Below are 16,524 nucleotides of genomic sequence, written 5' to 3'. Positions count from 1 at the left end.
ACAGAATGATGGAGAAAATATGCCACTGCCACATCAAAATCTATGGAAAGTAATATCTCAATGTTGACAATAAAATGAGATAATAACAATTATTCCAAACACAACTGAGTGCACTTTACAGCTGAAAGGTAACCTGTGTTTGGTCAGAGGAGTTTTTGTGTCTTAATTCTTTTGTTTTCAGTACCTTTTTGTTGTACGTAATTCACTATCAAAAGACATAGAAAACATAAATGTACTTACTGCGTTCAATACATTCAAATAAGTGCAAATACTGATTGATCTGTAAATCAAATCCTTCCAATGCCCTCTTTTGTTAGTATTTTGTAGTTGATTGTCTTCAGAGTGAGACGTGTCATCCGTCTGTTGTGGATGAATGAACTTATTTTTTAGACATGATTCATGTATTTTATTGGTGAGAAAGCGTCGGGGGAGATTAACTGTTGAGCTAAGATTAATGCTCAATTTCAATTCATTTATCAGGATGAGAAACGTCTTATTATTGAGCCAAACACCTGCACATTCAGCTCTGCTGGTGCCTGTATGGTAAAGTTCTGTCTTGCAAACATTCCTCTAGGTCTCACTGTATTCATATGTATATATAACTACATACAGTATATCACAGTAGAGGATCCATTTTGCTCAGTCCAGTCATTAAAAACACTTATCAAAGCCTCATATAAGATGGACATCTAGCTAATAACTGCTCTTAACATTCTTGTTGTTGAGTGTGATTGATGTGCTACTTTCACAGTGTTAAGGTCACTCTGAGGGTTCAGCCATTAAATCAAAGCCACGGTGTCAGGACGGAAATCTCACATAACACATTCTGGTCCCCTAATTAATACCAGTGGGCCACTGCATCGCTGAGCCTACAAGGTCCTCAGTGCACAATGATGATGATGAATATTCAGCCGGCCAATCATGTGAGATCAGCAGTCCAGCTGGAGAAGCGTGTGTGTGTGTGTGTGTGTGTGTGGGACCATGGTTGGTAACTCTCCAGACTGCACTGAGCTTCAAAGTGCACTGACTGACAGAGAGATGGATGACGGACAGAAATCTGTGAAGTGTGTGTGTGTGTGTGGCTGCATCAAGTGGAACGGGCAGCAGGTCTTCTGAGTGGCAAAAGGCACATTGCCAAATGATTGAAGTGATGAAGGTATAGGACGAGTGGAGAGAGGGATGAGAATAGATTCATGTGATGGAGCAGATTTGATGAAGTGTGTTGGACTGGTGTGTTCCAGCTTTTTTTTTTAATTCACTTAGAAACATTTGATGCTGTAATACCAGGCTATTCAAATGGCGGCCCGTGGGCCACATGCGGCCCAAAAGCAACAGTCCAGTCAGTGAAACACTTTTCACTGTCCCTCAGAGATTCCTACATGAATACAATAGCACTGACCATGAGTGCTTCACTCTGTGCAGCCTGATAGCACTAATAATTCTTCTGGCACTTTGAGGTGTTCGTGGCTCGTATGTGATATCATTATGTTTATCTAATTTCAAAGTATTGTTGTGCTCCTTTTTGATTTAATGCACTCAAGTATAATTAAACACATTTATTTTTTATTTAAAACAGTTACAGCTAATACTGTGCACCTTTCATGCACTTTGAAGTTATTATTATTATTATTATTTTTTAATGCACTATTTGATGTACCTTATACATTTGCACGGGTTTTAAATGTGTCATCACCTGCTGGTTACCGGCTGTGGAAAATGTTTGGCCCAGCTACATTTCCAGGTTTGAAAAATCAGCCCGACTGAGTCACTAATTGAATAATCCTGCTGTAATATGTTTGTTTTGCATATGCTTTGTTGCATCACAGTCGTCCCATTATTGCCACTGAGGAAGCTAAAGGCCCCCACCGCCCCTTAGGTCCGTCATTGCACACTCCAGCCATGTGAGGGCACACTTAGACCTGTGATGTGCAGTTTGTACACGTCTCTCAAATGGTGGAGGGAGAGTGAGCAGAGGCAGAACTAGTGCTGCGTTCAAACACTGCAGCTACAGAGGCGTACATGTGAAATCACCCCTGCAGACGCATGTATCCGTGTGTTTTGTCATGTTATTGTGTGTGTGCTTTAAATCTGACGTCAGTGTATAGACGTCTATCTATATGAAAGGATTCCTGAGCCCGGATTTCCCTTGGTATATTATAAGGGAAAGGTTAACAACATGCAAGCCTGCATGCTCACCAGACACAGGGTAGAATTAACACTACCGAGAGTGTGTGTGTGTGCGTGTGTGTCGGAGAGAGAGGGCGGGTGGGGGGTGGAAGTGAAAGAAGAAGGGTAACAGGTGTTAATCAGAGAGGGAGTCCCGACTGCAGGCGAGAGGGTGTAGTTGTGGAGGGGGACCAGAGGAAAAAGCAATTACATCACCTTTCCAACAATAATGTGCCATGGTGTTGATGCACTTGGTGTTTGTGTGTGTGTGTGTGTGTGTGTGCTCGTAATGACTGACTGAGAGGAAAAGCTGTCAAAGGTGAGTGTTTATAGTGACAAAAAAAAACACACACAGACACACACTGTGCAAATGGCACCAGAAAAGGGTGTCTTGTTTTAAAAACCATGTATTAAATTAGAGTTCCTAGTCATTTTGTCTTCCATTAGTTGTTCCATTCTGTTCCACTGCCAGCCGTTATTGGCCCACACAGAGCTATCTCTGCTCCATATTTTCTGATTAGTCCATCCTGACGTCAGAGTCATTCACTCCACATCAGATAAAATGGGCAGCAACCTCCTTTTTATTCCTCTCCTTCCCCTTTCGGCTCCAGCTCTCTCGCTGTCCTCATTGTGAAAATACCCTCCCTGTGTCGGCGCCGTACCTTTCTGTCCAACTTTTTGCCATCTCCTGAGTCTCACCCTCTCTACCCCCACCCCTCTCTCTACGACCTGCTGAACCAGCACACACCGGCCTGTCTGTCAAATAGATGGAACAGGTGCTCCCAGCTACAAACTCACTCCCCCCCGCTTTCCCTCCTCTGCAGCCCACAGGCACACACACACACACACACACACACATACACTCACACACTCTCACATGTACAGGCACATGTAGAGGAACATACTCATAACCATGTTTACCCAAGTTGTCTTGGCAGAACAAGTTAAAACCGGTGTGTGGGCACCAGTGCTGATTCATACTGTAAACGTAACGCTGACGGACACTGACTTACTGACCTGTGAGACACAGTGAGGTCACACACTCACGCACACACACACAGACTTCTGAATTACATTAGGAGGGTGACCCAAAGCTATCTTGACAGCAGCATATGAGCCCGCAGTCCTGCTGCAGTACATGATTTGATGTGAGTCCAAAACACTGCCGGGCTTTTCTCACTAGCTTGTAATGAACCATCTCTTTATCCTGCCTTCACTTTTCTATCCATTACATTAAGTGGTGCATTTCAGGAACTAACACTGAGGAGCTGTGCTAACTTCCTCTATTCTGGACCGAAACCACAGTGCACAAACAATTATACAATATTGTATATGCTGCTTGGGGATCAATCAGTCAGTAGACGTCAGGTGGGGCAGTTGGTGGCTGTTGTGTGGCAGGGGAGGGGGGAGATGAGGCCACAGAGGGGGAGGGGTGAAGTTTGACAGTCGCACACAGTTGGCACCAAGGATCCAGGATGCTTTGGGGCTGATGGGGAGAGGGGCAGAGAGAGAGGGTGAGTTTCTATCGTACGGGGACGCAGGAGCCACAGATCCTGTCTGTCCTTGCGTTGCACCTCTAGGAACAAAAAAGAACCAGAAGTGTGGAAAAGGGGGGAAAAGAACATGAAAGAAAGAAATCGTCATTAAACGCACTACGAAGTTTTCTCTTTCCATCTCTTCCTCCATCTCGTACCTCTTTCAATTTAATCTTAAATCCACTCCAATTTCCCCCAAGGGACTCAATTCTCTCTTTTCATGTAAGTATTCTCTTTTATTCTTTTGCTTTTGTGCTGTCAGTGTTTTCTGTGCTGCTTGTGACACACTGTGAAATAATGCCTATGTGCCAGACAAAAAAAAAAGCCTCAATCAATTGCTTGTTATTTGATTGCACCACTGAGTGACTGGCCTCCTTTTGGCCTCTTCATATTGTGAATAAGTGAGATGTGTGCATTTTAGGATTGGGAATAGAGCGTGGTGGTTAAGTATGCATCACCTCAGCTATTCCAGAGCATGTGTGTGTTTGTCCGTTCTCTTCAAACAGGCTTCCTCTGGGTTTTCTGTGGTCGGCCACTTCAAATCAATATTGCTAATAGGTTGTGTGTGTGCACCAATGCAGCGTATGCAGATACCTGGTTGTCCGTCTGCTTGAGACGCAGCTCTTCTTGTGTTGTTGTTGTTGTTTTTTTTATTCCAGTGCATATCACGTGTGTTGTGCGATGCTGTAGGTATTTGCAAGTTGGTGTTTGTCTCTCACAATCATTGTCCTCCAGCTCTGATGTGTGAGAATCTGCTGGGGCCTCTGTCTCCGTCACTCATGCAAGGTTGACTCTCGTCTTCCCCTGGCCTGTCTCTGTGTCTCCCTAAAAGCCTCCTTGTCTGCTTAATTCTCTGTGTCATTTGTCCTGTGTCTGTGGGTGGGCCTGTGTGACTCTCCGTGTGATTATGACAGGCTGTCTGTGGGGAGGCCAGAGCAGCTCACTGCAGCGTCGAGTCTGACTGTAGGTCTGAGAGGCTCTGTGTCTCTATTTCCCCCCTCAATCCATCTCCACCGCGCTTCATGTGCCTCTATCAATATTAGTTTGTGTCTATCAAAGGCTAACAAGCATCTGTCTCTCTCTCATTGTCCCACTTGCTCCCTTGCATTCCCAACAGTGAGAGACAGAAGGAGAGGGGTCCATTCCTCCTGGTCGACTGGCACCAGGTGCTTCCTCTTTCTCTCTGCTCCACTCCCTCGCTCCCCCCGCACCCTCTCCTCCACCATGACACTGCTGGCCTCAGAGAGGTCACTCCTCATCCGGAACAAGTTCCGCTCAGGTGAGGATCCAGGAGACTCGGCTCACACCCGTGAAAGAGGAGAGGGATTTATTTTCATGGCAACAGTGGCTTTACATCTCAGGCAAACATTAGTGTCAGTATATGGAGGAGAAGTATTTGTGAATTTCATCGGCTCGTCAGTCACCACGTCTATCATGTGATCGGTAAAGTGATGGTGTTTTGATCATGGTCGATGGGTTGAGTGTTTTCTTGTCTCAGACAGAGATGTCTTGAATAGAAGTGAAGACAGCTGAGGCTCTTTGTGCTGCTTTATGAGCAAATTCCTTTTTATTTAAAGCCCCTATAAAGTATTCATCTCAACAATGAATAATAATATATGAAATATGAAATTCAAGTGTTGGAAAATGCCAAATATAAAGTTTTTTTTGTGATATTTAAAAGTATGTTACACATATTATGTAAGATTACAGACCAAACTCCCCACAGGAGAAGTAAACATTATAGGTGATGAAAATGACAACTGAACACAAGTTTATAAAACAGCCAGTACTGAACAAACCATCACGTGATTGTATCGTGTGACTTGCAGAGGCTACTGTTGTGTTTCCTGGCAGCTGTCGCAAACAGCTAGTAAAATTTAAAGGCGTGGAAATGACACAGAGACAGTCCCATAGGTGAAGTAACACCTGCTGGAAAACATGATTCTTTACAGCAGCTGCGAGATCTGAAAACGTCTATGAACGTACTGTAGCTGAGGATTAGGGAATACGTCAGACTTACAGTGTCAAACTGAGCTTAATCCTTTGCTATCGTCCTCCTTTATGTACAGTTTGTCTGAGCTGTGTGAATATTTTCCAATACAAAACGTGCATGTGACATATAGAAAAACATACCAGTCTATAGAGTACGCAATGATTTCCACCCTTTTTGGCTTGTGACCATAACTTTAATTTGTTCATGAGCTGCAAGAAGGTCAGCCAAACAATCCATCTGAGGCTGTTTAAGAAGTAAGAGTAACTATTTGTTTACAGGGAAAAAGCAAAAACAATAAATATGTTTTCTACTAGGATTCAACTGGGATTCCAGTTGAAATATAAAAGAAAGCGCATTTGCATGTGCACTGAAATCAATAAGGGAACCGTGTTGCTTTTCTGATTTCACATGACAGCACATTGTATGTAAATGCTGCTTTAAAGCTCGATTTCTAATATGTTCACAGTCAGTCAGAGAGGCAGGGAAGCAGGAAGAGTGTGGTTTTCAGCACAAATGAGGATGACGTGAGGAAGAGGGGATGTATGAGAGGCTTGTGGAGAGAGTGGGACAGCTGAAGGGGGGATGGGACCAACAGAAATAGACATACTGAGAGATAAATAGTTGTTGCCCTCAGCCCCCTGCACAGTAAACCCCCCCCAGTACCCCCCATCGGGTAGCTCAGATCACAAAACTGGCCAAACTGTATCATGCAGGGAAGCTCTGTGGGCCGAGCCCTACCTTGCTTCACCTGTTTGTGAATGCTGATATATGAGTGTGCATGAGCGAGGTGTGTAGATGTGTGTGGGCATGCACCACGACACATAAGCTACATGCACTGCAAAGTATGCCGTAAGAGAAGTTCTGCGGCCGTATCATTTAACAGTGACTGGGCGGTGTAACACTGCTCAGCTCCTATCTGACGTCAGTGTGACTTTATTTTTTTTCTCCTCCCTCAGGTCATTTGTCCTGTAAATGAAAATCAAACTTGCTGTTCTTTTAGAGCGACCTGTAATATTTCATCTTTTTTAAAGCGGCCAGCTCAGTTTCCCCTGCTTGTCTTTCAGTGCTGCAGCTGAGGATCCAGAACCGAAGGCAGAGTGAAATCAATGCGGACTCTGGTTAGTCTGTGTGTATCATTAACACTGTGATTGATCCATCTGTACTACAACTGCAGCTTTTATTTCATATTCACGCTTACATTTATTTCAAGTCACCTCTTTCTCTGACGGATGATTGCCTATTGATTACAAAAATGTTTTTACCTTCCTTTGATTCCATTTTGGAAGTTAATCATACACTTTTACAATACTCACTTCTACACGAATATTTGCATTAATTAGTCTGTATGTCACACATGCAGCACCTGAACAGGAATAACAATACAGTTGTCATGCACGCAGTCATTATTTGAAAATATGCACTGATAAATTATGGAGTGGAACCATAATGTCATCGCTAACACGTGTGTCTGTTATATGACTTCATGTCGTAAAAAAAAACCCAGGTCTGTTACACCAGGTTTATTCAAGACATGCTTGAGCATTACATACAAGCTATATGAGTTGAACTAATTGGAAGGTTGATGATATACAAGACCATTTTTCAATTAAAAAGAGAAATGAGCAAACAAACTGTATGTGTGCCAGCAGGACAACAATTCTAAAAAACAGACCTTCATATTGTCCAGAACTGCATAGTATAGAGGGATTATATGAACAATTAAAGACAAACTAAATCTAAAGGGGTAATCTGGGAAGTGCTGAAAGATTTCCAAATAACTTTCCCTGAATTGTTTATTTCAGTGTACACATTTACTGCATTTTCTCACTGTAACTTAATGAAGAGACCAAAAAATAACTATGTAGGGCAGGGGTCTCAACCTAAAATGACCTGGGGGCCACTGAGTGTCTCGTTTGGTCAGTAGGGGGCTAAAGAAAGTCCAACCTTTTGAGAAAAAGACACTGAAATAATATTTCTGATGATATTTCACAGTTTGTTTTGATATGGAACGATACATAGTTCACAATATAAACGTATTCATGATGCAAAATGTAATAAAAAACCACACATAAATAATTATAACTTGATATTAAGTGGTGGGCTGCATGGAATTGATGGGGGCACAGACCTTTGAGACCTCTCATTAGCTGTGGTCCAATACTTGTGCAGAGTTCTGTATCTGTGTATAAACTGCCATGCACTGTACTCCATTGTGTAGAAGAACAATATCAGCTCCAGGTCCATTGTTGAGGAGCAGTTACCTCCTCGCTGTCTGAGGCTGAGGCTGCACATTCTGATAGCTGCCAGCACAAAAGAGGGTCTCGTCTGAGAGACTCTGTGCTGTAACCTGGAGGGATGAGTTAAAGGCTGAATGAGCTTTGTTGACGCAACAGTTTACCTGAACTGCTCCTCTGCAGGGCTCACACAAAATGAGTCGTTTCATTTTATGTGCACATCTTCAGTTTCTTCCCATAACCACTCTCTCTCTCTCTCTCTCTCTCTCTCTCCCTCTCTGCTCCCACAGGGTTGAAACCTACTGGTCCCCAACAAAAAGCAGAGAAAGACCAGAGTGAATCTCGAGTGAGTCGCATCCCATCATAGACATTACATTTCACACGGGTGTAGAGTCAAGCTGCCAAGCGAAGCAATTCCTCAGCTATCATTATTTATATTCACATCATGGAATATATTGAAAGCTGCAATTCATCAAGTTCAGAAGTAAATAAGGTGTTTATAATGTGTACATGTTTTAATGGAAAACATTTGGATATAAATACTCTGGGGGCAAACACTGGTGTCAGGATTTCATGATGACTTCCCCCTGAATGATCTTCTGTTGGTTTGACCTGCTGTTTCCTATGGCAGCGTCTAACTGATGATGGTGCCACTCAGAAGTTGCCCCCTAGTGGTCAGCATGGTGAAACTGCTGCACAAGGTGATGTCCTGTCTCCAGTCATATTACTGTGTCCTGTTTTACCACATGTCCTGTTTTGTTTAGCTGTCAGCTCGACAGAAATACGACCTTGTCATACCGTGCTGTCTAAGCAGCCTGAAAACTTATCAGTGATTGACAGCACATGATAAACCCGCCCAACAGATATCAGTCATCTCTCTTCCTCATCTGACATTCTCTCTCTATCTCCCCCTCTTCCTTCCACACTATCTAACCTTACTTTTAATTTGAAACATGAGGCTTTTCACTGTGTGTCTGGTTTTCCTAAGCAGATCGCTTTCTGCCCTTTTAAAAATGTTATGTGGATGTGTGTGTGTGTGTGTGTGTGTGTGTGTGTGTTCATATCCAGGGGAGGAGATTTCCCAGTGGGCAGGAGTGTTTACTATTTTTGATGCCTCTGTTGGTTTGAGTTGGGACTGATTGCCTGTGGCAACATGTTGTGCATGCTCACATCACATATGTTCTGAAATCCTGGTGCTTCATTTTCTCCCCAATCACATCCCATCTCCCTCTCGCTCCCTCCTCCCGCTGATCCCCTATCTGCCATCTTCTCTCTACTTAACCGCTCCATTCCTCCCTTTTTTTGTCCCTCTGACCCGTAGAGAGGACTGTGTGCGGTGCCCAGAGGCAGAAGAAAGCTCGCCAGGTGCAGGACCTCACCGAGAGGATCCAGTGTGTACCTGGAGTGGAGCAGCAGCATGAACACACACTGCCCCTGGAGAACTGTGAGTCAACAAACTCCTAGACACTCACACACACACACTATGCTTTTCAAGTCAATCTCCTGCAGCACCTCCTTTGACCTTACCTTCTTTCACTTCTTCACTTCCTCAGGTCCCGCTTCTTTCCCTCTGCCCGCTGATGTCTTCGAAGATGACATCTCCTCCTGCGCTTCCTCCTCCCCCACTGAGCAACAAAATGTCCACCAATCACCAGCCTTCTCGGCTTTGCAGGGGCTGTCAGGTGACCAACTGCTGAGCGACTTCTCAGTTGTGGGCCAGCCCCTGAACCACAGCCCCAGTCATGCTCAGGTGAGGTCACAATGTTGAGATTGAGTCAAAAGGCTAATAAGACACGCCCCTCTTTTAACCTCTGATATACACATTGCAGTAAATATTAGAGGGGATATATGTAAAACATGTCCCACAGTAATCATTAGTGTTTAAATACTACAATTACCTGACGTAACACTGTGTTCATGTTCATGTTGGAAGTTTATTTTTATGAACTTCCAACCTGATTGGTTCATTTTCATGTGTCAACAACAGGCGGTGATGGACTGTAAAAACGTTGTATACATTACAAAGCCATCAACATGTGTATCAGAGAGAGTAAGCATGAGCTAACCTGAGCTTTCTATCTTTGAGTGAAGCCAATATTTCTATATAACATATTCATTTTATGACTTCATAGAATGTATTCCTTACATAAAGCCCCTTTAAAATTCAAATAACACGCTGATTTGTTTGTAAATGGCTTTACATTTGATGTCAACCATGATAATATGATATTCTGTCTTCAGTCTGGTTTGTCGTTGCGTCCGGCAACCGAGGGCATTAGACAACCTATGAGTGTAACACTGGGTGAATCAAACTCCATGGCAACAACTGGGAGACCAAATGGGATGTTTCTGACCTCTCAGACCACGCCCCTGCTGCCAAAGGTAACGTTAATGGTGTCACAACACAAACATAAACCCTTCTTTCACATTGTGGCTCGTTTCAGTTTCATAGGGACTCTTTTTTTTATTATTCTTTATCACTCAAGTATACGCTGCTGTGAATGGAAGGAAGTTCATGTGGTAATATGTCATTTTCATTCAGGGTTTCTTCGTGTGTGTGTGTGTGTGTGTGTGTGTGTGTGTGTTGAGACAGATGTTCACAACATAAGACATAATAGGACACTGTAAAAGCCTTTAACCTAACAGGATGGTCACTCGAACACAACGCTCGGCTGTAAGCTGCTCTGCATTCATTAGTGTCACCGTACACTGCCGGTGCAGCTCAATATTGGCCCTGTAGGTCAATGCATTCACACACAAGCAGCATGGCTGTATATGTCAGAGGCAGCACATACTGTCATCAAGTAATATGAGGCATTTGTTCATTCATGTAGGACTTTGACCTTGACATCTAAAGTGACTGGAGTTTTTTTTTCCCCCTTAAAGCTAGCCATGCACTGTATGATTTAAGAATGCTTGTTTAATTACAACTCACGCTGTTACGAATACATTTCCATCATGATTAATGTGCTCAGTATATGTAAATACAGCCCGTTTTAAGGTTCTGGCTTTTGATCAATCTGATGTGTCAGACATTTATCCTGCCGAAAATGAGTCTGATTTTAAAATTGGGTCAAAAACAAGCAAAATTTGTACCGTACATGTCCATGGTAAGCTGCTGTAACTCTCATGAGAACCACATTATGCTTATTTATGGATGTGTGGGCAAATTGTGTGTTTACAGACAGCTCAGCCTCCCAGCCCAACATGCAGCTCCTCTTTGCCATCCTCCCTCAACTTCAACCACCTCCCCCGCTCTCGGAAACCGAGGGACGTTAAACCCAAAATGAGGAAACTCAAGTATCACCAGTACATTCCTCCGGACCAGAGAGGAGGGTCTGGGGCTGGAGGTACAAACTGGATATGTTATTCTACGTTTATTCTGAAATCAATTTGAGGTGAATTAGTGATAACCTAAAAATGTATTTCATCAGGAGGAGGAGCCAAACAGAAAAGCCCTACCTGTACCCAGTCTTTAGACCCAGCCTATTCCCATCTGCTGAAGCAGCAGCAGGTCATACTCCAGCTTCAAATCCTCCAGAACCAGCAGCAGCAGCAGCAGCAGCAGCAGCAGCTACAACCGCAACAACAACAGATCACAGTCGTGCCTAGGTACGTGATTCAAACCGTGCCAGCGATGAGACAAGAGTCCTAAGATAGTTTGGGTGAGATAATGTTTGTGTCATCCCCGCAGCAGAGATCACAGTGATCTTGTGAAGGGCTCTGGAGCTATGCCACTGAACCCCCAGCCCGTCCCTGCTGCAACAAACCACACTCCCGTGGACGCAAACCAGACGTCCAAACATGAACCTCTGCCTGCAAATCTCGTCGATTTAACAGTAAGAAATGTGCATCCGTCTCACAGGAGAAACTACACATGTATATCTGAGAACACATTAAGAGAAAGACTGTCCTTCCACCCCCTGCCTCTCTCCGCTCCTCAGGTGTCAGAGTTGCGTCAGCAGCTGCGTAAGCGAGGCCTCCATGTGTCCGGTACCAAGCCCGCCCTGTTGCAGCGTCTCCTTCCCTTCCAGCTTACCCACACATGTGTCACCCCTGCTCCCCTCTGCCAGATGGGAGCCAGTCTTGAGCCCGTCACCCCCTGTCCCCCGCTGGCACCCAGCCAGAGCCCCGGCTCGAGCTCCACCTCTGGACCAGACTCGCCCAACAGTAGCCTGAATCAACAGCTTTACATCCAGGACAGAGGAATTCCTAATGGAATTCTGAACACTGTGTCCAACAGGTTCACAAACACTGCACCAGCCACTTTGGCAGGTGAACAGTGCAGCCTCACTAATGCAGTCTTTCTGGCTCCAGCCAGCACCGCCTCAGGAACTCCCAGTCCCAGTCTACCCATGTCGTCCTCTTCGCCCCTTCAGTGTGGAACTCCCTGGAGAACTGAGAGCGAGCAGCATCAGCAACAGCAGCAGCAGCAGGAGCTGAGCGTGGAGCTGGAGATGAGGGAGAGGATACGGAGCAGGCACAGGGACCGCTCCACTACTGCTGGAAATGAGGTGAGGACAGACACGCTTAGCTATGTTCAATTAATGAGAATGAAAATCATCACTTCCCTTCTTCTTCTTCTTCTTCTTCTTCTCCTCCTTCTTCTACTCCCTTAGTCTTGTGAAGGATCCCTTCATCCTTTCCTGCAACAGGATTCAGGATGCTCTAGGGGGAAAACAGAACCAGATGCCCAGAGAGAGGTGTTGTTTACACAGGTAAACACAGAAATCATCACATCCATTTCATGGATAATTGCATGTAGAGGATTCTTTGCAGGGTTACACTACAGATCTCAAACGTTAGCGTTCTGTCATCACCACCTGCTGACTAATTGATCCAATGTTTTGTGATCAGGTGTTTTGTTTTCAACCGTGTGATGTGATTGGCCAGGACTTTGAGCTGCCAGTGCAGATTACAGCGAGTCCTGTGCAGACCTCACCCATGGTTCGCAGTTTAGAGGAAGAACTACAGGAGGCCATCCAGAAAGCACAGGTCAGTGTTGGGGCTGAATCAGAGGAGGTCATTAAGAATTTATTTCTGCACAGAGGGAATTAAGTTTTTTCCCCTTCTTTTTTGGCCACAGTTGGACCCTCGGCAGTCCATAGACGACATCCTGGATGAGCCTATTACTTGTAGGGGTGAGTATTCTATAAATAATATAGACAACAGCTTAAATGGCACCAACACATTTATTAGGGTTTAATCCTTTTTACCACCTCTTTTCTAGGCTCTGTCAATGACTCTGATCTTAAATCCCCTGCCCACTCAGCTCCTGGCCCTTCTCCTCCTCCTCCTCTCCTCCTCCTCCTCCTCCTCCTCCTCCTCCCAGCCCCCCAAGTCGATCAGTCCCAGACCTCACAGCAACAAACAAGGGACGACAACTTTCTGCCTTCGCCACTTTGCTCCTCTCTTTTACTGGAGCTTCCTCCATCTCCTGCTGGAATAAACTCCAGCCAGGTTGTGCCAACTCCTCCCCCACCTCCCATCTGCACCTCCCCTCTGCCGTCCACTGGGAAGTCACGGAAACGACGGGCTCCCACGCTGTTTGACGCCGCAGACTGGCTTGAGACGCTGACGTCTGGCCTCCGCCCTCTTACTCCACCGACAGCTCCCTTTGTGGAGTCGGACTTCAGTCTGGATTCAGATTTGAATGTCAACCGAGTGTTGGATCTGATGATAGAGCAGTGGTGAGGATTTGTGTGCACATATCTGTTTGTAACTTTTTTTTTGTCGATACAGTAGATTTGTGTTGTGACATATTTTGTGATGGTGATGAATGGGGCAAACTGTATGTATCCCGCTGAGGGCACAAGATTGTGAACAGAGGCCTCCATCCATCCATCAGTGATCGCCTGTCAGAGTTCCTGGCTCCACGCAATGTCGAGAGCTGGATTCTCTGCAGGGATCAGATCAAACATAGCTTTGATGGGGCAACGAGAGCACAAACACATGCGCCCGGTGCACACACATGCACGCACATGCACAGCGCTGTTTAAAAGCACTTGGGTTCAGCCAGAAAAGGCAAACAGGCCACACATCTGTGGATTAACACACTCCACAGCACAAGGTGTGCAGTGCCAAACAAAAGAAAAGCTGGTGGCATATTCATTTAAACATGCTTCCTGGCCACACTGGGAGAATGTTGTTTCTGACTTATCTCCAAAACCTGTTGTTGGATTGGGTTGATTATGGTCCCTGGTGTTGACTCAGTCGTTGAGTCCCAGCCATTCATAAAGCCCATTTAGAGTGTGTAGAAGCCAGGCAGAGCACACAGCTTGTGTGTGGCTCCAGACCTTAACCCCGGTGCCAGACACACAGTCGGCATGCAGAGAGAGAAAGCTGGCAGAAACCACAAACAAGCAGTGTGTGTGCACACATGTTTGAATAAATGTGCACTTTGTGAGTGTGAGTGTGAGTGTGTGTGTTTGTCAAGTATGCATGTGTTCAGTATGTCTGACTATGTGTGACTGTGCAAACAGGACTGGTTTGTTTGTGGGTGTTAACGCACAAATGCTTCCATGTATATTTATCAGCATTAATGCCAAAATGCACTTGTAGCTATTTGTCCAGTCTCATTTACATGTGCCAATGTGTGTGTGTGTGTGTGTGTGTGTGTGTGTGTGATTGATGAGTGAGAGGATATGTGGGAAAGACACGGGAAAAGGATGAGGAGAAAACCTGTGTCCACATTTCAGACCAGACATTTCACTGTAGTCTCATTGCCATCGGGCAGTAACTCCAGTGTAGTTATCCTGTGTAATCATCAGAATAACCACATTACCTTGCTCAATTCACTGTTCTCTGGGAAAGCAATCAGGCAGCCACACCGCCAGTAGTCCCAGTACAAATGAACCAATCAGATGAGTGAAAAACAGGTGGTCGCTTTGCTCCCTGATTTGCCCCCAACAGTGCCTGGCCTGCTACTCAGTGCTTCCCTGCCAGTAGCAATGGCGGATGTATCAAAACTCATAAACCTACCCCAAAGCCACACCTGTTCACTTAGTATGAATTAATTCCACAAATGTATTATTTGAAATTGTAAAATCTTTTGCTGTACACGTTCAGTGTACAAAACGACCATTTCTTTGAAGAGAAGAATGCACTGTAGGATTAGCACGAAATAGTAGAGTTGGTGAATAATGTAACATGTCCCATGACCAGGGAAGAGCTCAGCAGTTGACACAGCTTTTGCTGCTCATTTTCTTAATGTTGACGCTGATCTTGCTTTTATATTCTACATGATTTAATGGTCATGCAGGAATGGGTATCATTCTTTTTGTTTGCATAGTACATGTTCAGAGAATTGTGTTCGTTCTCAGCCTCACTCGCCATAATGACATGAAGAGTCCAGAGCTTAGCTGCCATTAACCCCTGCTGCATCAGATAAATGTAATTCAGATCAAAGATCCAGCTTCAAATCCTAAGGACAGTATTCTCTGTCCTTAATTGGCTGACTGACCCATCAATCATGGAAGAGAACTCTGATTGGCTCACCCACATCTGTAACAGTTACACAGTTTAATAAGTAGCTGGATGTCCTCCTGTAAGGCCACTTTAATGTTTTGTGATTTGTGTAAAGGCCACAGAAAGGGGCAGATCTGAGGTCATGTCATCTTTGTGTCGGCCTGTTTTTTTTTTTTGTGTGTGTGATGGTAAATCAGTGTCTTACTGATCAGGACAGCTGCAGTGAATAGTCAGAGAAATCCCCACTGTGCATCTGCAAAGCTTCAGCTTTATGTTGGAGCAACTGTTGTACGGCATTCACCAGACAGACTATGAAAAGTGCAGTTAGATGTGAATGGGGTGCTATGATAATCATAGTGATCAATAAGCATTGCCTGTACTGCATAAAAAAAAGGAAAAAAGAAAAAGGAATAAAAAAGAAAATTGATAGACAGGAGAGTAAGATGCTACCTCCTGTGACTTCCAGTGCTTTAGGGCCTACGCCAGTATTCTCCTTGTTTCTCATTTAATTTCCGAAAGTTGGTACAGAGTCTCCCGAAACACCCCTGAGACAGTTTCAACGGTTTAACAAACCAAGGTTTAATACTTGTGCTCTTAACTGGGTTTGTAACTGGATTTGGTCTACAGATGGTCAACAGGAAAAACACGGGTGTTTCTGGTAACCGAGACTCTGTTAACCCTCTTCTGCTGCTATAAATGCCTTATCATTAAAAATGTGCTTCTATTTATTATGTAACTTATTAATGCAAAATGTATCACCCTCTGTCCAACATGTATTTAAAAGCATTAAGAAAATTAAAGTCTTAATAGATTTTCTATGTGGTTCCTTTGTGTTTTCATTCATCTATGTTTGAGTAAGCAAACGGCTCAATACTGTGGCAAAATGAAAAACGGACAAACAAGTGATTGCTTATACAGTATTAGGGCTGCCAGCATTTTCATAATCGAATAATGCTTCGATCGTTTTTCTCGATTATTCGAGTCATTGTTTAGTCCAGAAAATTTTTAGAAAATGTTGAAAAATATTGACCCGTGTGTCTCAGACCTGGACACAAACTGAAATGACTCACTTTGAATGATTTCTTTGTTTTATGGAGCAATGAAACCATATATTCACATTGAAGAAGCT

At 44.3% G+C, this 16,524-nt stretch overlaps 1 protein-coding gene across 3 annotated transcripts; it reads left to right on the top strand.

Moving 5' to 3' along the window:
- Window positions 1–3,658: 3,658 nt before the first annotated feature.
- On the top strand, window positions 3,659–16,211 carry si:dkeyp-69b9.3 (myocardin). 3 transcript variants are annotated; one of them, XM_044035119.1, is made up of 16 exons: window positions 3,659–3,923; window positions 4,819–4,980; window positions 6,759–6,812; window positions 8,219–8,274; window positions 8,560–8,629; window positions 9,250–9,372; window positions 9,482–9,678; window positions 10,170–10,310; window positions 11,113–11,278; window positions 11,363–11,540; window positions 11,626–11,767; window positions 11,873–12,442; window positions 12,548–12,646; window positions 12,786–12,923; window positions 13,015–13,069; window positions 13,159–16,211. In XM_044035119.1, exons 2-16 carry the CDS (start codon window positions 4,926–4,928, stop codon window positions 13,620–13,622), a joined length of 2,508 nt encoding a protein of 835 aa, XP_043891054.1. In that variant the 5' UTR covers window positions 3,659–3,923; window positions 4,819–4,925; the 3' UTR covers window positions 13,623–16,211. The 3 variants fall into 3 exon arrangements, with proteins under 3 accessions (XP_043891054.1, XP_043891056.1, XP_043891053.1); XM_044035121.1 differs by having other exon boundaries at window positions 11,623–11,767; window positions 13,201–16,211; XM_044035118.1 differs by having other exon boundaries at window positions 11,623–11,767.
- Window positions 16,212–16,524: the final 313 nt, after the last annotated feature.

This window comes from Solea senegalensis, linkage group LG9 (genome assembly GCF_019176455.1).
Source record: "Solea senegalensis isolate Sse05_10M linkage group LG9, IFAPA_SoseM_1, whole genome shotgun sequence".
In the NCBI taxonomy this organism is placed as follows: Eukaryota; Metazoa; Chordata; class Actinopteri; order Pleuronectiformes; family Soleidae; genus Solea; species Solea senegalensis.
The sequence above is the reverse complement of the archived record's forward strand: the minus strand, read 5'-3'. Positions and strand labels throughout refer to the sequence as shown.